This window comes from Chelmon rostratus, chromosome 22 (genome assembly GCF_017976325.1).
Source record: "Chelmon rostratus isolate fCheRos1 chromosome 22, fCheRos1.pri, whole genome shotgun sequence".
Taxonomy (NCBI): domain Eukaryota; kingdom Metazoa; phylum Chordata; class Actinopteri; order Chaetodontiformes; family Chaetodontidae; genus Chelmon; species Chelmon rostratus.
Genome location: NC_055679.1, coordinates 17,205,843 through 17,229,746, shown reverse-complemented (window position 1 = coordinate 17,229,746; position 23,904 = coordinate 17,205,843). Strand labels below are relative to the sequence as shown.

Genomic DNA, 23,904 nt, shown 5'->3' with positions numbered 1-23,904 from the left:
GCGGAATTGATGGCTCACTCCTGCAACTTTACAGCTGTCACAGTTAAGTGTTTGTATGTGAGACTGGGGGGGGGGATTCCCACTTCAGGCATGTGAGGTTATTTAACTTGGGGTCAAACAGAGGACAAGAGGAGGTGCAGCCAAAGTCGAGACAAAGGCACCATCACTAAACAGCTTCAACAGGAGAAATAAAACCATTGAGTATAAATGAAGGCAGTCTGGACAACACAAACAGGATTTTACAAAGGAGAGAAAAACAATGTAGTTTCATGTCTGTCTATTAAATATGATGGTACAGCCAGGAGCTGCTTTTTTAGCTTAGCACAACAACTGAAAGCAGCTGGTGCTGAAAGTGTGTTAAAATTGACATTAAACAAACAAGATACAACATGTTAAATAGTGAGCTTTTGTTTCTTTTGGACAGAGCTACACTAGCTGTTTGCCCATTTTCTAGTCTTTACGCTAAGCTAAGCTAAGCTAACAGTTTCCTGGCCATAGCTTCATACTGTACAACATGAGAGTGGCATCTTTCCATCTCCGTCTGTAATAAAGGAAATAAGCATATTTCTCAAAATTTACAACTTTAAAAAGACCAAAAAGGATTTTAAATTATAATTGGCTTCTACCAAGTTTATCTGTAGCTCCATTTAAAGTTAAAAAGAAAACAACAATTATTTTCATCAGCCATTAATCTGCTGATATTTCTGGTGTAGAAAAAGTCGCAAAATAGAAAAATGTCCATCACAATTTCCCAGAGTCTAAGGTTATGTCTTCAAGTATCTTGTTCTGTTTGATATTCTTTAAAGTCTTTGAATTAAAAATTACTTCTTAATTGTCAAATTGTTGCCACTTAATTTTTCTTTTGATTGAGTAATAAATGAACAGACTAATCTTTCATTGCATATATTAAAAAACAGATAAATCCAGTTGACAGATTCTTCAGGATGGAAAGTGTGCAAGCTTGCAAAGCCTAATTTAAATCAGAATAAGAGGAAATGCAAAATCTGATACGACACAAACACAACACTTTTCAGTTTTAATTTCAGCTTTAATAGTCGCGGCCCGCCTTGTGTGAGGAAAGGCCACATTTGGTAACGATTCAAAGAGAAAACACGAGATACCGACAGAGATAAACCTGTTCACCTACAGAGAGAACTGCAACAAAAAGCGACATCTGGTGAAACGTCCGTCTGTCCTGCAGGTTTGTTTTTCTGTCTGCGGCTCCTTGTTCTGCTGCTGTCACACTGTAGAAAGGCACTGCAGAGGTCCGAGCTTTCAGACCTGAGCTCGAAGGCCAAAATCCAACAAAGTCTTCCACTAAAATATGGCTTCTATTGACTTTGAAATAAGGATTTATCTTTATAAACCATCTCTGAGCTCCTCATTCGTCCTTTCCTTGATTCTAATTCTGACAGTAATTTGGCGTTTTGCAGCTCAGGTCTGAAATAAACACCCGCGACCTTTTTATCATCAAGTGTAGAACAACAGAGTTCTTGTTTCTGAGCTCAGGTGCTTAGGAGGAATTCATCACAAGAGATAAACCTGATGAATCAATGAGCATCTGTTCTCTAGAGTCAGTCCCAGCGTGCAACGGAAAACAGCATAAATGGAAAAATGGCAGCAGAGCTCCACACAGATCTTTGGCATTTAACTTTAGGAGACACAGATCGCAAAAAAATGAAGAAAAACGACCTCAGGAGCTTAAAAACTGACGGGAAATTTAAGGTGATGAGCTGATTTTGAGCTGTTTGACAAAGCAAGTGTTTGCTTCATCATCAGGAATGACCTTTGAACCTCAGCTTTTGTGGATGAAAAGTCCTCAGGAAAAAAGAAAACTTCTGCTGATGAAGACCAAGTAATATAATCGAAAGCTCCAGAACAGCTGCTAACAGAGTGAATGTGGTGGTCATCATCATGGATATCTAAATTTGGGATTTTTAAAACCACAACAAATAGATATTCTTGTATCGAGTATAAAACTAGATGTAATTAATTTTCTGAATATTCTGAAATTTTGGTCAAACATCTTTTTCCAAGGTCAAAAAGAAGCTCACAGCCAGCCGTCTGGGCGCTCTGTGACTCTAATTATGGCTGAACAACCTTAAAACAAGATCTCTGAATACACAGCAGGTGTCATATATCAGCTCTTCATTCATTAACACTACTGGCCCAAAAACAAGCCTGATTTATATTACTGGCAGATCTGACAGAATTTTGAAAAACAGTATTTGTTTTCACCATTTTCACTCAAAAGATCGTTTTCCAAACGTCGTCTGACCCACAGCTCATCTACGGTAACGCATGCTTTAATGTCGGACCGCCCGCTAGCGTGCACAGTTAGCGTGTATGTACACAAAGAGACAAACAGGAACACACGCGAGAGTCGAGATTCAACCAAACGTTTCACAGTGGACAGTTAACTCTGAGAAAACATACGGAAGCTCGTTGTGACAAAAAATAAAATGAGCTTAAATAACTTCTGTCACACTGTACTTCCATTTGTACAAAATAAAAATAAAAAAACACAATTATGAGTGGAGCTTAACAAGGTCTTTCAAAATAAGATTAGAGTATATTAGATGTTAAGATAAAGTACAGAGTGTGATGGCGGCAGTTTGCAGATTAAACAGGAGGAAAAAGAAAAATTAAAAAACCCGTTTTCCCTGAATTCAAAGTTAAAGTTAAAGTGCCCAAAAAACGATTAATTGATACAACTAGTCTGGTCTGATGAGTTTTAAAAGCTAAAGTTGTTTATCAGATACACAAACAACAACAACAACAACAACAACATGGCTTTAAGATACACCAACTGTTTCCATGCAGACTTTCATATCATTTTAAAATATATATATTATACGGAAGATAAAAGGGCCAAAATAGTTTGAGATTCATAAGCAGCTGAACATCTCATGTATGTGGTTTGAATTATCTTTGAAATATACAGCAGCTAATTTCAAAGATTCAGAAAGTAGAATTTTTTTATGTTTATATGGATTTCGATCACTTGATTTTATGAGTTGAATTAATTTTTAGATCTTAACTTTGAGCAACTTCTATACAACACAAGTGTTTTTTCATACACATGAATTTAATCTCTGAATTTGTGAACCCCAACTTTAAATCACTAGAGCTAAATATTTCATGCTCTAAATTCAGTGGTATTTAAATATCAACATTAAGCATTTGGGCTACTCCAGTTATTCATTATTGCAGTTCCATAAAGTTTGTGTACTTGTGAGAGACAAAATTAATGGTCTAAAAATCGTTCTTTTAGTCTCTTGTATAGGTCAAGCTCAAAAAAGCTGCATCCTACATTTCCCATAATGCAACTAAATAACATCTTCCATCAGACCCTCCCTGCCTCTGAAATGCCTCAAACTTCACACATTCACATGCTTCAAGACCAAGCTGAGATGACATCATTATGACATCGTCAGAGGTTTCTTTTTTAATAACTCCTCGAAACTGAATATGGATAAAATTGGTGGAATGCCCCTTTAAATATCACTGTTACGTATTCAGTTGCTTGTAACGTTCAAACCCTTGTGGCCTTTTTGCTTCCGTAGATTTAACCCAGTGTTTGATAGTAGAATAAACCAGGGTTAAAACCCCTTTAAATAAAACTCTAAACTCTACTTTTTTCCCTCCAGTGGGAAAAGGCCTCGAATAGATTTTTGCTCCAGGCAACACCACAAAAATATCTTTGGTTATAACAAAACAAATAAAATAAATCTGTAAGATATAGATTTGACACAGAAATGAGAGAACAGTTGCAGTATTTGTCCACTAGAGGGCGATATTGTACAAGCGTGTTCTACAGAAATGCACCGCAGCAGCAGCCGGCTTGACTTCATTCAGTACCTGCAGCTCAAACAATGAAGCGTTTTACATGTTTTTAATGACTCGATTATCTCTATGATTTATTTTTGCTTGTTTGTCTGTTGTTTCCTTAAATATCTGAATAACTGCTGCTTCAAAAAGCAAATATTTGTCGACAAAACTACACTGAAAACAAGCCTCTTTGGTCTCTAAAGCCATAAATGATTAATTACATATACCAAAGAAGACTTTGTATATACATTTAAGGCAGCTATTCACTTGCAACACCATCAAAAGGCCTTTATGACCTCACAAGGAGCCTCACATGAACCCTAACTGCACAAAAGGCCTTTCACCTTCTTCTGCACTCCCTAAAGCATCTTTCATGAAATTTCCGTCCTTCCATCCTTTGCTTATCCCCTTCTATCCTACCATCCTTTCTTTCCATTTCCCTCCTTAATATTTCTCTCTTTTATCCACAAGAAAAAAAAAAAAAGCTGAAACCCAGGTTGACAAAGAGGTCAAGGCTGCACGTTTCAACTTGAGATAAGAGTACAAAAACACAGGCGTTTTAAATGAATGCCTGCAGACAGACGGACAGGAGAACGACACAATGCAGCCATTTTTCCTCCCCTGTCCTCTGCAGCTATCAGCACTTACAGACCTCCTTTTCTCTCCGCTGTGGATTATAAGAGCTTTCATAAATGCAAAAAGCGAGCAAGCAGTTAATCACGGTGACTCTGCTTTGAGGAAAATCCCGTCATTGTCCTCAAGGTTATGGTCACACTGCTTTTATGACAGTCTTTCCCATGTACACCTCCTCTGTCCATTTCCAAAACAAAACTTCTCTGTTTATCTTCCTTCCTACATCTAATGTTTCTCGTCTACTTCCTCTAAACTGCTCAGTCAACTTCCAGAAACCGGTCAAAATCTCACTCCTCCCTGCTCCGACCATGCAGGGTCAAAGGTCAGGGGTCACATCTATTCAAACTACATCAGTTCATGCTTCCTCAAACTCTGCTGGTGGAGTGAAAACGCAAATAAAGGCTTGAATCCAACCAGGTCGTCATCCTCACTCGTCTTCACTCTCCATGACAATGCTTTTTACAACAAAAAATGAATTTCTACCTGTGCTCACAAGCATCTGTCTGACTCCATTATTGCAGTCGAAACATCACCACTTCATGTGTCATGACACTAAACCTGAAATTCACCTCTTTATTTCTCTGTACCTTCATCTACAACGTTGTTTCAGGACGGCCTCTATGGAGTCTGAAGTGTGCCAATAATGATAATAAAAGAGCTAAAAAAGAGAAATTATTTATGGTTTAATTAAATCTGCAATATCATCATGCATAAAGAAAACAAGTAAATATATATATATATATATATTATAGCTACTTGTACATTCAAATTCTATGCTGAATTCATAAAATGAGTTAAACAAAAGTATTATCTAAAAATATTTTCAGAAAACAGATATGAGTGATTTGCAATTTTTATATTTATTAAAATTTTTAATGTATAATGGAGTTGCTAAATTACTTTTTTGAATAGATGTTAAAATTCTTTCCATTTCTTAAAGTGTCTGCACACTGAATTAAAAGAGACAAAATAGTAATAATAATAACAATAATAATAAAAAGTCCTCACTTTTTTTTTTTTTGGCACACTTTAGACTCCATACATGCAAGCAGACTCTCTCACTTCAGAAACTTTCAGGATAATTCAAGCAAAATGCGGCGACGATCAACACGTCTTTGCTTCCAGGTTATTCTCTGACTTCCTGTCATGTAGCTAAGCTAATAGCAGACTGGATAAACTATTCCCTGTGTGTGGTGCTCCGCCTATGTAGAATAAACTAAGACTTTTTTGTTGTAAGAAAACAAAATAAAATGATAAAAAAAAGAGCTTCACCCATATAAATTAAGAAAAAAAAATATGTACAGACCTTTCAAACAAACACATTAAATAAAACTCAACATATGGCCTTGAGTCTTTCACAAGTTTAAAGGATAAAAAGGGGAACCGACGAGGAATCAGATAAACTGCATAAATTATGTGACAGCAGGACAGTGAGAGAAGAAGAAGAAGAAGAAGAAGAGAGGGATGGATGGAGGGGGGATGAGTGAATATGGCACAATCAACTGAATCTTTGGTGTGAGCAGACAGACTGCAGGCAGCAGTTTGAAGTCTTTAATCCAGGCTGAATCAAACACCAGCAGCATCCATCCCGGTTCTGTCCTTTCATCCCGTTATCCACTTGTCCTTCGCTTGCTGTCCTCTTTATATCATCCCTCCTTCTGTCTCTATCATCCCGTCCTCCAGGCGCTGGATCCTCTCTTCTTATTCTGCGTTCACATCCCTCTCTTCAACAAAATTTACACACTTTCTCTCCCCTGCGGAGGAAAGAAAAATCACTTCCTCCGTCCCTCTAGGGGGCAGCAGTCCTGTTTCTGGAGGTTAGTCCTCTAAGAAGGCCCTCTGACCTCCCTCAGCGCCTCCTGCAGTCTCTGGCGGTAGGCCTCGTAGCGGCGGATCATCGCCTCCCTCTGCTCGTCCTCCTCCTTGTCGAGGATCCGCAGGAAGTTACGCAGCTCAGGGATGGAGAATGCATCCCACTGGAGAGAGGAGCAACAAACAAACGTTATTTAATACACAACGTTTTAGTACTCGTTTCTTTTAGATGATTAAGGATTGATCGCTCGAAATAAGGGAAGGAGGGTGAGGAGAGGAGGACAAGGAGAAAGCACAAAAAGGGAGGACTGAAGAGGCCTGAGAAAGATGAACAGAGAAAGGAGGAGGAGGAGGGTAGAAACAGTAGTAGATAAAAGGAAGATGACGCAGAGAAGATGGAGAAGGAAAGGGAAGAAGAAGAGGAAGTTTTGGCAGGGAAGTATTTGAAGTAGAAGAAGAAGCCATTTCCACCAGTAAAATAAAAAAAAACATGAAAAATGCTCATGGTAACTTTGACTTATTTCATAATTTTGACAAAAACAAAATTATGGCACCATAATTCACATTTTAGGTGCATTAACTCAAAGCCATGACAAAATTAAGTCTAAAATTTTGAAATTGAAATATTATTTCACAGGTTTTACTGAGTGAGTAAAAGTTCAAACTTTTTTATCTCATAAGTCAAAATGTCGACAGAGCACATTTATTTTATATTGAACCTTTCATCTATTTCTTTTCTTTGTCTGGCACAAAAGGGCTTCCATAAAAAGGAGAAGTGAAGGAATAGAAGAAGGAAGAAAGGAAAGGAGAAGAGAAGAGAAGAGAGAGGAACAACAGAGTGGGGAAGAGAGGAAGTAGGAAAGGAAAGAAAAAGGAAGAGGGTGAGGATGATGAGGAGGAGAAGAAGGTGAGCAGCAGGAATAAATGTTTAATATTTCAAAGATGGAGAGGTGGAGGTCGAGAGGTGGATGCAGCGTTACCATGACTTCTCCCGTCTGTTGTTCTCTCAGTACGAAGCTGAGCTTGTCGGTGTCGGGCCCCGCCACCAGACGAAGAAACAACGGCTGCTCGCCATCCGCCAGCTTACACACATACACTGCAACACACACACACACACACACAGATTAATTTAGTCAGCACAGCATGTGCGTTCCTTCAAGCCACCACTGCGGTCGCTGCAGTTAAATGTTGCTCTGTGTGTGTGTGTGTGTGTGTGTGTGTGGATGGCAGAGGATGAAAGCATGGGTGCGGCACATTAACGGCCACAGTAATTTACAAAAACAGAGAGCGAGAGAGATGCTGTTAAACTGAAGCAGCATTACAGTGAACAAAGCATCAGAGACCGGTGGTGGAATGTAACTAAGTACTTTTACTCAAATTAAAGGTATCTGTACTTTAGTTTAGTACTTTTATGCAACTTTAAACTTTTATGCACCACATCTCAGAGGTGCATAATGTATTTGTTACTGCTCTACATGTGTCTGACAAGGCCAGAAGATGAATAAGAGCATTTACTGAAATGTTTCTTTAAGAGACCAAAGCAAGCGTTCGAGGCTACCGTAATCTCACATCGCTCTGAGAACAAACACAGCAAATATTTTTCTTTTCTTTCAGGCAGATATCAGAAGCTCAACTGGAGCCACTTGGTTTCATCCTCAGACTGAAGGTCGCAGGGGTTTCTGGACCACAGTTCAGCCACCCCAACAACTCGTTCGTAATGTTTAACTGTTGTCTGGGAGGTTTATATATGAGCCTGTGTACATACATCTGCCGTCACACTTGTGTCTAGACATAATCTTTTATTAGCAGGCTGAGTCTCACTGTATGTCTCCAGTAATGAGGGAAGAGGGGAGCTTATATGACAGCAGTAACAGCCAGCCTCTGAGGGGGAATAATAACACAATCTCTGTAAAAGTTTGGGGGCACAATGTTTCACAGACTTCAAACAAGATATAAAAACATGTTACACAAATTCAATAAATTCACAAGTTGACTTAAATGAATGATTCGAGGCCCATAAACTCCAGATTTGTCCTTTCTCGAAGACGCTGAACAGACTGAAAGATAATATCTGATACCCGACGACCCCACAACAGCTGCCGATTCAGAGAGTGTATGTGTGTGTGTGTGTGTGTGTTTGTGTATTTATATATGTTTGGGTATTCCTGGTGAGCTGCTGATAGTGGGGAGAGCCCAGTGGCATCCAACAACCAGCATTAAGAGGGTAAGGCACACACGCGCGCGCACACACACACACACACACACACACACACACACACACACACACACACACGTCAACACTATGTCAGTGCTGAAGCATCTGATACCAAGCATGAGTGGCATGAAACTGTCTCCAGTCCTGTCGCTTTCACTGTCTGTCTCTCACACACACCCACATTCTCACACACACACACACACACACACACACACACACACACACACAGTCTTACCCTGCTCCTCCCTGCGGTAGCGTTTGTACAGGGCATACTTGGCCGGGTTGTCTGCGACTGTGAATTTGTTGAGCAGGGCGACGATCACCTGAACACACACGAGAAAACACTTTATTCATATTCACCATAAACTAGCTGCTTATTGACTCTTTATTCTTTATTATAAAGCACTTATTAACACCTTATTCTGCATGACCACATTCTGCGACTACTTGGCCATTAACTAAAAGTTTTTCCTCAATAACCTCCTAATTACTGGAAGGTATGGAATAAGAAGCAAGAACGTTCTCCCATAAGTTTGACTTTGATTGTTGTTCAGTCATGTTATCAAGAGGACTTGAGGAGCTTCAATTGACCATTAATTAACACTAAAACTAAAACCTAGCCAGCTAATACAATACGAATATCTATATTTGAGTTGTAATGCATAGCAAAGTTGTCGTGATGGAGGATAAAAATGAAACAAACTCAAACACCAACATTATTTTTTATATCAGAACAGAGTCTAGTATTGCACATGTACCATTTAATGTGGGATAAAAAAAAAAGTGTGTGTTCCTCATTATCTTGTTTGTGGTCACTTTAACTCATAGTTCTGTCAATTGACTGTGAATGTACTGTTGCTATGGTTACTTTAATATACATTGAGCAATAAGAGTTGTGGTTACAACTACGTCAGTTTATTACTGCACTGTGACTGTATTCCTATATATTGCCTCACATAAAGTCCTTTGTATCTCCTTAGTGTTTGAAAGGTGCTGTAAAAGAATATCTGATGTTTCACTTTGGATGTGTATTCATGACTTAAACAGACGCCCGCCAGCCAATCAAAAACACTATTGTCTGTGACTATGGTACACGGACGTGCTCGGTCAATTTAGGTTAATTAACGTGTCAGAAACACAGTTTTTAATAAAACTTCAACATCAGCTTCTGTTGAACCATCACTTCAACCAGTATGTCAACAGATCCTAATTAAGTCATGCTGACACGTGTGTGCATGCGTGTGTGTGTGTGTGTGTGTGTGTGTGTTAACCACCTGTTTGACTGTGTTATTGGAGCTGATGTGGAGGGTGTTGGTGACTCCTCTGGGCAGATAGAAGGCCTCCTCCACCACCACTCCTCCCGCTCCTTTCTGACCCCCCCGCACCGTCACGGGCCTCCTCAAGTCCATCTGGACCTTGACGAAACCAGTATACACACCAGTCTGACTCTGGGAGGAGAGAAATAGACAGGGAGAGACAGTTATGGCACTATGTCATGTACAGCCTGAACATTAATTGATTTCTTGATTGCTCGTTTATTCTCTGTGTTAAAATATCAATCAAGAGTCCAAAACACAAAGATATTCAGACGTGACAAAGAAAAGCAGCAGATCTATACACAGTGACTGTTTGGCATTTTTGCTTGACTTACAAAAATAGTTGCCGATTAACTGTCTGTCCATACAGTAATTGATTAATCGACTTATTGTCTAGCAGCTCTAGTTTAGTAATCACATGAGTGATTAGATTAGCAAAGACTAATCTAATTTTGCAGCTAGCACGTCTGTCATGCTGTCTGGTTTTAATTTTTATCGAATCAGTGATTCACACACACACACACACACACACAATACTTAAAACATTAACAAATATTATTACAAATATGAGCTAAAATCTAAAGATTTTATATTAAGGTGCACATGTTCACCATTAACTAGTTGCTTGCATATTAGTAGCATATTGGCCCTTTATTACTCGTTATAAAGAACTCATTAATGCCGTATTCTGGGTGAGGTTCATAATTCATGTACAACAGTTGGCTTACTTCCTATCAATAAGTAATTATGAGATTATTGAGGAAAAACTCGTAGTTGAAGAATATGGTCATGCAGAATAAGGCATGAATAAGCGACTAATAAAGAGCCAATGTGCTACTAATAGGCGTTAATAGTTAATGGTGAATATGTGCACTTTAATATAAAGTGTTATCCATTTTTGTCAATGAATAAAAACTTACGTCAAAGTCAAAGATGGACAAATGAATTAATTCTTATTTGAGACCTGCAGAAATCTGCAGAATCGCATATTGTGTGTTCCTGACAAAACGATACCAAATGACTAAAATGTGGTTGAGAGTGAATTTAAATCAGAACCAGCTGCTACAATTAATAGTGGAGATGGTGAATTAAAACCTATCAGAGTTGCAGGTAAAACAAATCAGCCTTAAACCTTGAATGAATGACACAAAATCATTGATATCGCACAGCGGGACCACTTGGTGTATTCCTCTTGGGTTGCGGAGCTGCAGCGCCGTCTGCGCTATGTGATCGCTCCAGAAGAGACCAGTTCACCCAATAAGCCCAGCGAGTCCTGCAGGACAGATGGCCCACAGACGGAGGGAGAGCATCTTAATCTCATTACTCCATGTGGTGCCCGGGGGACCACGCACGCAAGCGTTTGTGTGTGAAGGTCGCAAGTGGACATGTGAGATCAGTCCGGATGACAAAGAGAAACTTGCTCCGTCACAGATGAAGCGATAAAGAGATAAAGGCGGATGTAAAAGACAGAATTAGAAATGAAGGTGTGGGTAAAAGTACAGGTCTGCATGCTCCACATACTGATGCTATCAGCTCTGACGTCTGACAGGTGTTGAGCAGCAGGTTTCAGACTTAATACTGTACTTTTCCTGCTTTTTTTAACCTGCTGACTCGAATCTGGGCTGGTTCTAGTTGGAAACAAGTTAGAAAATATCTTATTTCCCTAGTTTTTAACAATCCATGAATCCCAAAACTTCCCCTATGTATTGCATGTTGAATCCAACAAATACCGTTAGCTGCCTACTCTATCTGTACTACCAATGCTAAGACATCTAAATCTGCTAAACTGGCAGCACAGAACCTCTGCTTCAGCTACAACGCTTCATTTTTCCTGCATGTCACATTCACAGCGCCTCGTGGTTTGAACGCAGCTTCAGACGCCTTTCAGGCTGCCAAAGAAAACACTGTGGGGGAGAACAATAGCAGGAATAAGATCACATCACTCTGATGTGACTGCTGAGGAATGCTGGGAGCAGGAGGAGGCCGGCGTGAACGCTGAAACATCGGCACACCTCCAGTGTCGAGATTAGGAGCCTGACAGCAGCGTTACATTTATTTATACGAACATGTATAATAAGCACAACCCCTGTATAGCTGGTATATTAACCGCGACTGTAGATGAATCAGTAACATTTGATATTTGACATCAATGCTATGTAGAAATGTCAACAGTCGTGGAAGTAACTAAGCACATTTATTGCACACAATTTTGGCATAATTGCAAGTATTTCCATGTTATGCTACTTTCCACTTCTACTTCTATTCTGATATGCTTGTATGATATGATGCAGCACTATAATATACTATTAATCTACCTAGTAGGAGTATATTTACATTTGATACTTTAAGTACATTTTGCTGATAATACTTCTACTTATTTAACACATTTAATTCAGCACTTTTACTTGTGATGGAGTATTTTTGAGACTGTGGTATTCCCCTTTTTTACTGAAGTAGAGGATCTGTCCACCACTCGATATCAACCACTCACCAGTGTCATCTTAAGGTGGTCTCTGGTCACCGAGTTGTACAGCTCGATCTTCTGCCTGATTTCCTCCCTGCTGAACTCGGTCCGCAGCTCTCGCTCCTTCTCCACATCCTGCCGAAGAGAATGAAAGGAAACGTGACATGATAAGTCACAAGTCAGCTAAGAACAGCACAACAACACGGCCTCTGTTTGGACAACAGCGGCAGGGAAAACGCGGACGGGAGCACAAGACGACTTCTTATCCAGATCGACATTCAACACACACGGCATGTAATAATCATGTGTTCTTTATGTCCATTACTGCAGCTCTTTCTCCTTACAAATTATGTATGTATGCCTTTATGCAATGCATAAGTCCATATATTCCTTGAGCCAGTTGTCCAGATTGCAGCAGTCCTGTTTTTGTATTTTACAGTTTTACAGTACACTTAAAACTGCCTGTTTTGCATGAGTGCGCACAGACATGGCAGCACATTTCTGAGCTTTTATTTTGTCTTTTTTCCTCAGTGCTACTAACATCCAATGCATGCAAAGTGAAGTTCTTCTGTGGGTGCAGACACAACTGAAGACAGAAAGATCAACTGAAACAAACCCTTGACTTTACGATTGAGAGAAGCCTCACAGAAAGACATGACGGTAATACAAACAGCTGGTTGATAAGTTAAACCGCTACATAGGACAAATAAGTGAATCTAAGCTAAGAGGACTTGATTCTTTACCTTTCGAAAGCGAACCATAACAGAAGGCCGTCAGGGAGCAGAATAAGAGAACTTTAATCATGAGAGCCTTTTGCTTTTTGTACATAAGCACTTTATGTCAATGCACAGTGCTTTAGGGTCCATGTGACCCAGCCCACTTATGTGATAATGAGGAGGGAGGAGATAAAATGGGAGGTTTGGGATTAAAACACAACACACATCTGTAACAACACTGTTGTTACAGATCTTCTCACAAGACAATATAACTTCTCTAAAACAGCTGCAGGCGAAATTATTTACCTTGTAAATACCTTGTATATTTCCTCCTTGGCCTCAAAGTTATCTCAGACTTAAAGTGTGAGAAGGCCCTCGCTGCCGGAGGGTCAGCACATGACAAAAAAAACGCATTTATAATCAGCCTGGGTCCCATGCTGTGCGACTGACTTCTAATTTTAGACAAAACATGGAACCTCCTGCAGGACAGAGCAAGCAAGTCTCGCACAAAACAATTAAAACTCAACATAGCGGGAGAGAAGAAGGCCACAGGCTAAAAAGGTGATTAGTTAAAGTGACAGGAGGCCGTGCGTGTAGAACTGATTCAATCAGCTTGTGCGCCGTGTGTGCACACGTGTGTTTAAGTCCAGAGGCTTTACTGAATGTGAGGACTGAAGGGAGCCGCAGTGTGTTTACTTATAAATAACCAGAGAAGGTGGAGGAGGCTGGAGGTCAAAGCAGAGATAGAGGTAAAAATGACACATCTGCACGAGCTTTAATAACCAGGAATAAAAGCTTCCAAGCAGGCTAACATGAGTGACAGCAGGTCAAAAACACGCCGTGAGCGAGTCGATGAGCCCAGTCCAACATTTCTGATGCATTATTTCAAGCAAGTCGTCCTTTTTTAAATGATTTTACAGCTGCACACAGCTGCACAAGACACACGTAAAACTATAATTTAGGTCAGAGGACAAAGCCAAATATGTTACATAATCAGTTGTAAAGAGCCGTCCGCTGACCTCAGAGACAATTAAAATGTTTTCAGGCAGTCGCTGCATGCAGATGTTTGGTTTTCAGGAAAAAGCGGCACACACACAACCGTGAAGTCCCCACCCTGACTGCTCTGCTACAACAAGTAAACTTCAGCACCAATAATCACACATTCATAAGGCGATGCACGTGACCCGAAGGCCCAGTGAAGACAAACGCTGACCATGTGACCATCAGGACGGCAAAGGTTTAACAATGTAAATATTGGAAATTAATTTAGAAAGAGTGAAGGTAGCTTCTGATTTGCTAGAACAGCAACTGAATATTCATCATTGATTCACCTTTTTAGTCATTATTCAAGCAAAAAGGGCCCAAAATTCTCTTCACATGTGAATACTTGCTGCTTCCCTTTGTCATGGCTGATGGCAAATTGATTATCTTTGAGTTCTTCACAGTGATGCTTCTTTGGTTCTGTGAAATTATTACAGAAAGCAATTAATCAAATTATTGAGACAATGATCATGTGGTTGATCAGTAAAGAAAATAACTGTTAGGAGCAGAAGTTTTCTACTTCAATGTGTATTTGAGGCTTTTCTCCATTTCCATCATTTCGACTTCAACCTTTTTGTGATGTAAATAAAGTAAAATAAAGGCATTTTAATTGAGAACATTTCCCACAGTGTGCCTGCCTTGGATCATGTTTGAAGGAGATTTGCATGTTTACATTTTTTACTAAGACCAAACTGCATCTGTGCACTGAGGCCTTCACAAGACAGAACAGGCACAGCACACCTGAGGTACCCAAAGAGCACCTGTATGTGAGCACCACATCCTGGTCCTCATGGAAAAATGACACTTTGGCCTTCAGAGGCACTCAATACATTAGCTGATAATGAATAAAACCCTCAATTAAACTAACAAAGAAAGTGAAAGCTGCTTTTTTACTAATTTTTAAACCTTAAAACAACCAATTTAAGACGTGTGAAACAGGTTGCAAAAACTCTGCAGCCTGTCCTGATGTTTTACATCGTCTGTCTGTCTGTATGTGTGCAGTATGTGAGTGCCAATACGGTGAGTTTAATTCTGCAGTGTAGCGTGTGCTTACATGGGCATGGTGCAGCTCTCCACTACATCTATTAAAAACCACACACACACACACACATACACACACAGTGCAGAATCCAGGGAGGCTTTGAAGCCACATACACCCTTATAAGGAAAACACACACAGCTCAAGGGAAAGACAAGGTGCCAATACAGCGTGTGCAAACACTGCAGACCCACAAACACACACACACACACACACTGCAGCTCTGAGAGCATCGACCATTGTGATGCTGATTTCTATCTCCGAATCATGAGCACTCGCAACATTAAATACGTCCTCATGTCCACATGTTTGGATTAGTTAAAAGAAAAACAGATGATCCCTCTAAAATAAGCAAACAGATGAGAGCGTCAGATAAGACAAAGACAACAGATCAGTGTCATTCATGTCTGGAATGATGAAGACTTCAAGAAAAATATCTTCTTTCTATGTATTTATTCAAGTATGTTGATATTTAAAAGTTGGGGTAGTTCCAGTGTCTCATTGTGTAAATCAGTGCAGAAACAACCAGTAGATTGATCAGTTAGTATATACTGATTACAAGAAAATTAATTAACATTTTTGATAATTGATCAATAATTGAAGTCATTTATTGTTGAAAAATGCCAAACATTTGCTGGTTTCAGCCTCCCAAATGTTGGTATTTTTCCCTCATTTTCACGTGATTATAAACTGAATATCTTTGGGTTTTGGACTGTTGTTCAGAAGAAACAAACAATTTAATCATCTTGGACTGTGATGGACATTTTCCACTATTTTTGACGTCAGACATTGAACTATTAACCAAAAGAAGTTCACAGTTAACCATTCATGTGTGTAGCGTCTATTGTAGAATTTACAGGACATACAGAGTAAAGGTTTCAAAGGCTTTTTTTTTTTATTGATAATTAAGTTACAGGAAAACATTTAGTAAATTATGGAGGTAAAACAACTTCCTACTGAACTACTGGCACATTCATTAAATCCTGTATTGCTGCATACAGCCAATTGTCTCGCCTCACCTGAAGGTTCTTGCTGACACCTGAGTGGTGGTGACCTGTCTGACTGACAGACACAGACACTGACTCATCAGGATTAAAGGAGGACACACAGGACAGAGGACCCCATCAAATCTGCTCAACCACATGCATTCAGTTACCCAGTGGTGGAAGAAGTACTCCAATGTTTTACTTAAGTCAAAGTACCAACAGCACAATGTATAAGTACTCCACTACAAGCAAAAGTCATTGAGTTACAATCATATTTAAGTAAAACTATTAGACACAGAAGATGAAAATGAAAATGAGGCCAAACTAGCGCAGCCACTGGTTTAATCTTCAACAAACTGCATTTTACAAGCTGATCATAATGTTCTTCTTTATCTCAACTAGTAACAAGAAAAGTAATGTAATATTTCCCCCTGAAATATACTGACAAAGACACACAAGTCACAGCACCAGGTTGACCTGAGGGCTTTTTCCACATTCAGTCCTCACCTTAAGCACCTGCCAGGTCACATGAGTCAAAGCTTATTACCAGGAAGTGACAGGTAAGGAGATTATCTGTCATCTGACCATCCACAGACAGACGGACAGGAAACTAAAGACACTGGAAACAGGTGATAGAGTCATGACTGGGTATGAAAGGAGCATCCTGGAAAGGCTCAGTGGTTCGCAGCGATGATGGAGCGAGGTTCAACACTTTGCGATCACATGATTGGATAAAGGAGATTAACACTTCAGAAAACTTGTCTGTAAACACAGTTTGCTTGTGCGTTTTGCACAGTTTACAACTTTTTTAGATTTGATTTCACCATGAAAAGTTAAACCTGAAATGCATCAATCTGATTACCAGGCAGGAAAGCAGTGTCCCAAAAACCTCTCTAAGGCCTTAACGCACATTTCAAGTCTCCACTCAGCATTTTGGAGACGTGTCTGATGACAAACTAAAATGCCAAAACAAAATTGATATTGGTGTGTTCTCCAGGGGTTTGTGACAAAAAAATAAGCCCCAGATTTGGCTTCAGATCCAATTCCTCAGTAAAGGTATTACTCATCCCATCATGTGAGAGGTAAAGAAAACACACTGACCCTTTAATGATGTTACTTGCCCAAAAGAGTGTGTGCGAGTGTGTCCAGCCCAGGCTGGGCAGCTTCCAGGGTACAGAGGGTTAAGAGGAACTGGGAGGGTGAGAGCGAACAAATCCAAACAAACAAGAGAAGCAGAGCACAGCAGAGCTACGAGACAATGAGGTCATGGTCTTATTTAAGAGCACAGCGAATCCTCCCACTGAAGCTGGAAGATCAACGCCGGTCAGAGGGGAGTAGCTGCGTTTCCATAAAGACTAGCGTGCCACGACAGATAACTCAAGCAATAATGCAAAAACCTCCTGCGACGGCGGTCTGCATCAGTCCGCTGAGCATTCCACTCGATCATGTAGCTCATCAACGTGCAGCTTTCATGCCAGAATCCCACACAAAACCAGCATTTCAATGAGTATTAACCCGGCCCGCAAAGCCAGGCCGCGGTCAACTGACGAAGAGCAGACATATCAAGAACACCTTCCCTTCGATATCCGGTTCTGAGAGCAGCATAGTTACTGGACGACGACCTAAATCATCACCTCATTCATTAAATGTGAGGACTTTGCTGTCTGATGTAGTGGCTCTGGTTATTCTCCTCAGAGCAGCTTCATCAAATGCAGGTTTCAGTGCAGGTGTGATGTGGAAAACTCTTCAAACAACATTAAACTGGGTTATAAAGCCTTTAACTGCAACAGGTACCCAAACATGTGACGTCTTGTGAGGAGCCACAGAGGGGAGATGCTTTATGCTGTGGATCATAATGTGCACAAACAGGCTATTGATAGATAAAGGCCTAAATTTCAGGATCCACAGGAAGTGATGCTGCAAAGACAGTTTGATGCCTTGAATGTTAACGAGAAAGAAACATAAAGGCACATAATTTGATTCAAAGTTGTTTCTCATTCTCTAATTGCCCAACTCTAGAATAAACCCTTTACATTTGAACTATTTAAAAATAATCAGATTTCATGTCTCCATACTGCACTCGTTGCATAGAGCATTAAAAAGCAGAACAGACTCTACTTTGGCACCGGAGCTACCAGGAAACGCTGGAAAAAGCAGAAGAGAAAGACAGAATAAAAAGTGAGGAGACAGAAAAAGCAGAGCTACGGGAAAACAGGGAGCGAGAGACAGACAGAGTTTTATCTTTATCTCCATGTTCCCCGGCTGCTGCTTCAAGAATAGCTCTGGTAGTTTAAGTATAGTCTGCAGGTGTGTGAGGCAGATATGATATTTTCTTTCCTCAACCTTTTATCACACACACCTGCAGCATTCCTGCCTTTGTTTAGCACTGTCACGCTCGTCTGCATCCACTGTCAGTAAATACATGACATCACCGTGTGTGTGTGTGTGTGTGTGTGTGTGTGTGTGTGTGTGTGTGTGTGTGTGTGTGTGTGTGTGTGTGTGTGTGTGTGTGTGCAGACCAAACACGCTTAGCTCGGCTAAACGGGCCCTAAAGCGCTGGCCTGTGTGTTTGTGTGTTATGGGAGCCTCGGGGAGACTAAACACAGTGTTTTAGCTGTGCTAACAGATCAGACCTACATTTTAAAAGACAAGAAAGATATTTAAATTCTGTCTGTGTTTTCTTTCTCATGGGTCTTCCTCTCAGCTGCAGCATGTGTGTTCTATCATTTCATTTCTATATTAATCATTTGTGTATTATTGAGAGACTGTATTACCCATATATGCTAAATTTTGGACTTGCCAGAAGACAATTGTTTTGCATTTTTGCATAATAAGCTGATTAAAAGACAGTTCAAGTTTTTCTGGTCTAGTATTAATAAATTATGATTAATCAACTGGAGACACAGTCTGTATTTTACCGATAATTAGAGACAAATTACTTTCTTCTTTCTACAAAAGCTCATTGAAAATTTGGGGAATTTTAGGGTCTGTTAAATACAGTGTTACCAAATTTCTTTCAGTAAAACCTACACAAATGTTCCCACAGCCTGATTTGGAAACCAGTTCATGTTCCTATAGAGCCCGTCTGCAAAGTCCTTAAGAACAAACTCTCTGGTGTCATTTTTACTTCATGTTAGATCAACCGTCTGCAGCTCATTTTTTTCTCCATAACTACAGTGTGTTGCGTCCATGTTTCTACCCTCCTCACTCTCACCTCCTGCCCCTCTATGTTACTTCCTGTTGAGTCCACGGGGGGAAGTCGAGATCGGCCACACCTTTCCTCCCAGCATTCCTGCGCTAATGGGTGCACACACACGCACGTACAGCGGCGCATAAATGTGCTGTACATGTGGAAGTGCTCACACCTTTCCTCTGTAAGAGATCAGCTAATGGACAGAAACACACAGTCGCTCAAACTCTTCTTCTTAAGTGGACATTCCTGAGTTAATGGACACTCAGACAGTAGATACAGTGCAGCCTCGGTAGAGCCTTTTATAGATCACTCCATCTTTGTTACGCAGCGTCATACCATATAAGTTACTCACTAACCACATGTCCATTTTCTATAACCTCAGTGTCCATTCACACCTGAGTGGCTGATACAGGTACCTGTGTGTTTGGTGTGAAGTTGTCTCTGTTGTGTTATTCAACATGTCTTTCATGTAAGAATCAATTCAGCTTTCCCCATTAATAACAATGATTGGTTGAGCAATACCTTATCAAACAATCTATACCCTGATCAATACATCAGCTGGCAGAAACTGGCAGATTGTCATGAAAGAAATGACAATTTACACATTTTGGTGCATTTTAATGCATATTTGCTTCTTGTTTTTGTTGATTCAAGCTAAATATTTTCTTGCTATATTTGACTTTAGTTCAACAAAGTTATCTTTCATTTTCTTATTTTCTTTAACCATAAAACATCCCACCTCAGTACATACCTGGTCACAGCTTTTTACTAATCACCAGCATTGGGGTGAACAGTGATATATGACTTTTTTTGCAGCAACAAAGTGATATAACACATTACTTATAAGATTTCAGCAATGTTATTACAATTATTATATCATGTAATTCGTTAAAGTTCAGCAGCTATCAGCGATGTCAGCCCTTCAATGATATTCAACACAGGAGAAAAAACCTCGGACGCCGGGGTCACCACACAAAGCAGCCACCTCACTAATGGTTTAAACTATAAACCAGCACAAAAATAAACCAGAATGATCTGAACACGCATTACAAACACTAATGCTTCAAAGCAACATTTGCATTTTGGAAGATACAACAGAAAACTTCACAAGCTGCTCAGTCCAGCACGGCATGATGGGCTTAAGCTGCTGCTAACACACTGTTTCTAGATTCTTGTTCCTGTCATATATCATCAAATGAGTATGAGTCAAATAAAAGGCTTTCTTCAGAAGAAAAGAGGAAAATTACACTATTGTCAGACAGAGAAGTAAAACCTGCAGACTAAACTGGCTGGACCACATAGAGACAAGAGGCCGGGCTAAACACAAAGATGTGAACCAACGTGGACGACTGACATCATGCTGCAGGACTGCCTGTGTGTTTTCAGAGTGGTTCAGTAAGTTCAACGTGGACGGTAGAGTACAGGACACACAGTCATGGTTCAACGCTCTGTGAGGAGACCACAAGGAGTCTGTTCGGAGGGACCACCCAGAGGCAAGACCTTCACCAACTGAGACAAAGAGGAAGAAGAAGGAGAAAGATGTGGAGGGGAGGAAGAGGGACAATGGATGAAGACACACAGAAAGAAAAGGGGACATAGGAGGAGGAGAACAGGCAGAATGAGGAAGGAAGAGAAAACACGATAAGAAGAGTCAAGAAGAAGAGAAGTCAGAGGAGAAGGAGCAAAGAACAGAAAAATTAACTGGAAGTAAAGTATGAGGATGTGAAAATGGTAGCGGGGAAGCTTACGAGACGTACGTGAATGAAGAAAAACCTTTTCTATCTTTAGTTAAAATACTGTAACACCATGTCTCATAAAAACCCAAACTTCCCTTGGTGCCTCTTTTCAAACTCAGCCACAGTTTGCAGTTAACTCGGTTGCTTTGGAGATAAATATAACATCAAAAACATGATGCTGTCCAGCCATGTTGATCGTCAGCTCACACTGGAGCCGCTAACGGCCCACTGAGAAATGTTCTCATTAGACTGAGAAATGGCTTTCATTAGAGCAACTGCACACTGTGGAAAGACGCTGCTAAGCCACACACACATGCACGCACACGCGCACACACACACACACTGTTAATTTACAGTCGCTCCTGAAGTCAGAAGATTGCTAAATTCAAACAGTAAAAGGTGAACAAATGAGTCTTTGCACACATTTGTTAACATAACAAGAATTGAGCAACAGGCTAAAGGAGGGGTGTGTGTGTGTGTGTGTGTGTGTGTGTGTGTGTGTGTGTGTGTGTGTGTGTGGGTAATGAGTAAGCATGTGTGGGCTGAGATTATGAAACTTCATGGTTCTGGCCTTGCAGGAAGGCAGCAGAGGCAGGGCAGTGTAAGAACAGAGGTGGACATACATGTGTGTGTTTGAAGACACAATGAACCAGACTTCCTCTGACGGACTTTCATTCCTTAGAAAGAAGGCTGTAAACCAGTGCACACAGTCTAAGCACGGGGGGCTTCGACTAATGATTGTTTTTATTGGAAAATGGCCTGTGGATTTTGTTTTCGGATGGATCTCTCAATGTTTCGTCTATATCATGTCAGAAAATGATGAAAAACGTCTTCGAATTGCTTGTTTTGATTGAGCAACAGTCCAAAACCCAGAAATATTTAATATACAACAAAATAAAAGAGAGAAAAACAGAAAATCCTCACATTTTAGAGGCTGGAGCCAGAGACTGTTTTGCCTTTTTGCATCATAAATGGCTTAAACTAAATAAACATTTATAATAATTTGTTTGATTAGTGAAATAGTCACCCAAAATGACTTTAGCTGTTAATAAACTGCCAAAATTATCGCTGCTTTTTTCTAACAAATCATCGCAGCTCTACTGTCAATTACTTCCTATCACATGACTAATCAATCAACGGACAGTTACAATGAGCTACAGCACAGGATAACAAAGGCCTAAAAGAGTGAAACCTTGAACCACATCAAACAAATTCAGATAACATTTGTAAATACACGTTAATTAGAGGCTGTACTAATGAGCAGAATGGGACACTGAGGACGTCAGATACACGCACACACACATGTCTGTGGAGACGGCTCAATACTTAAACTCAACGACACTAAATGACTTCATAAGATTCATGTTTGGTACAAAACTTTAACTGTACATCTGATCCTAAACCAAGTCCTACATCATCGGCGTTCATGTCAAAAAAAAAAAAAAAAGGCCTCGTTACAGTTATTTAATGAGGTGGTTGAACTTTCAGGAAGCCACAAGAAGACTAAATATAATCTAAAGAAAGCAAAAGCAAACAAACACTAGTAATGAATGATAATAGAAGCAAGGTTCCCTGCCAGACGACTCCCCTCAACAGCCGCCATGACTCACAGATGAAGCAACAGAGCAACGAGCAACTCACCATCAGTCATATCTGACAACTTTATTACTAAATGACCTTCACGCTGTCTGAGACTCCTCCCACATGTCGACTACAGAGAGCCTCTGTAGGTTGCTCAAGCATATACGTGTTTATAACACTTGTTCAACTCCTGAGAACATATTAACATGAGGACAATAGCCAATCATCCCATTACACACATGTCACACATCAATACACCTTTACGATCCCCACTGTCTACAGTTTGCATCATATTTCAGCCAGACTTGTGGTGTGACTCTAGAAAAAGAGAAGTCCGCTGGTGCAACAGAGCGGAATTTAGCAATAACCACTGAATGGATTTCCATGAAGTTTGTTAAAACGCTCATGGTTCCCAGAGGATGCTAACACGCTAATGCTAAACAGCAACTTAAGAGTCAACTTTAGCCTGAAAACGCCCTCTTCACACATTGAAAAAAATGCATTCAAATACCAAACATTATAACACAGATCACCACATTGGTTGTAGTGTTTTTACTCACTGTCACATGCTCTCAATCTCTCGGCGTCTTTGCAAATTAAAACTCCATAATCTCTGCACTTTTGAAGAACGTGTTATTTTCCACACATTTATTCTTTATTCTGCTGGACAGAGTTTCTTTACTTTCTTTGGGAACCTGCAAAGACCTGCTGTTGTGCTGCTGATTAACATAGACTGGGACCTGGAACAACTGATAATATGTAAAAGTTACTGCATATATAATGTAATAAAAGGCAGATGTAATGTTAACTTATTCATGTCAGTTATTTAAGTTAATTTTCAAGCAAAAAAATGGCAAAAATGTGACGTTCCAGCTTCTCAAATGTGTAGATTTCCTGTTTTTCCCCTCTCATATATAATAGTATGTTGAATATTTTTGGCTTTTGGACTGGTCTGGGTCCAAGCTTTCAAATAATAGACACGTTCAGTTTGTTTCCAGGTAGTATATTTCTGGGTCGTTATGGGTTCAGACATTAATTTTTGGACCCGTGAAGACTTCTATTTTAGAGTATTCACCGCTCAAGTGAAAAAGTAGAAATGAGTCTTAAATTACATGATGTGGTATCGCTGTACTGACAGTCGTTGCTGTGATACAAAGGACACAATGAGGATTTGAAAGGCAGGTGTGTCTTTACGGGGCCCGATAATAGAAACAAGGGGAACAATACCTGTGAGATGTGCAGCTCTGAGTCAGTGTGTAATGATGACTATAAGTCACTCTAGTCAGATAAGCTGCTTCACCTCAGCAACAGTGGAAAATCCCTTTAAACAGCCCCCGCACT

The 23,904-nt window shown here is 40.1% G+C and overlaps 1 protein-coding gene across 2 annotated transcripts in view; it reads right to left on the bottom strand.

Annotated features, from left to right (window-relative positions):
- Positions 1–1,033: 1,033 nt before the first annotated feature.
- Positions 1,034–23,904, bottom strand: part of rassf3 (Ras association domain family member 3) — a 65,677-nt gene continuing 42,806 nt past the window's right edge. For both annotated transcript variants that reach the window (XM_041964217.1, XM_041964218.1), the window contains 5 exons: positions 12,299–12,406; positions 9,766–9,939; positions 8,727–8,814; positions 7,257–7,372; positions 1,034–6,440 (listed from right to left, as the gene is read on the bottom strand). In XM_041964217.1, the coding sequence (XP_041820151.1) occupies positions 6,291–6,440; positions 7,257–7,372; positions 8,727–8,814; positions 9,766–9,939; positions 12,299–12,406 (636 nt within the window). In that variant the 3' untranslated portion in view covers positions 1,034–6,290. The remainder of the gene's footprint in view (positions 6,441–7,256; positions 7,373–8,726; positions 8,815–9,765; positions 9,940–12,298; positions 12,407–23,904) is intronic.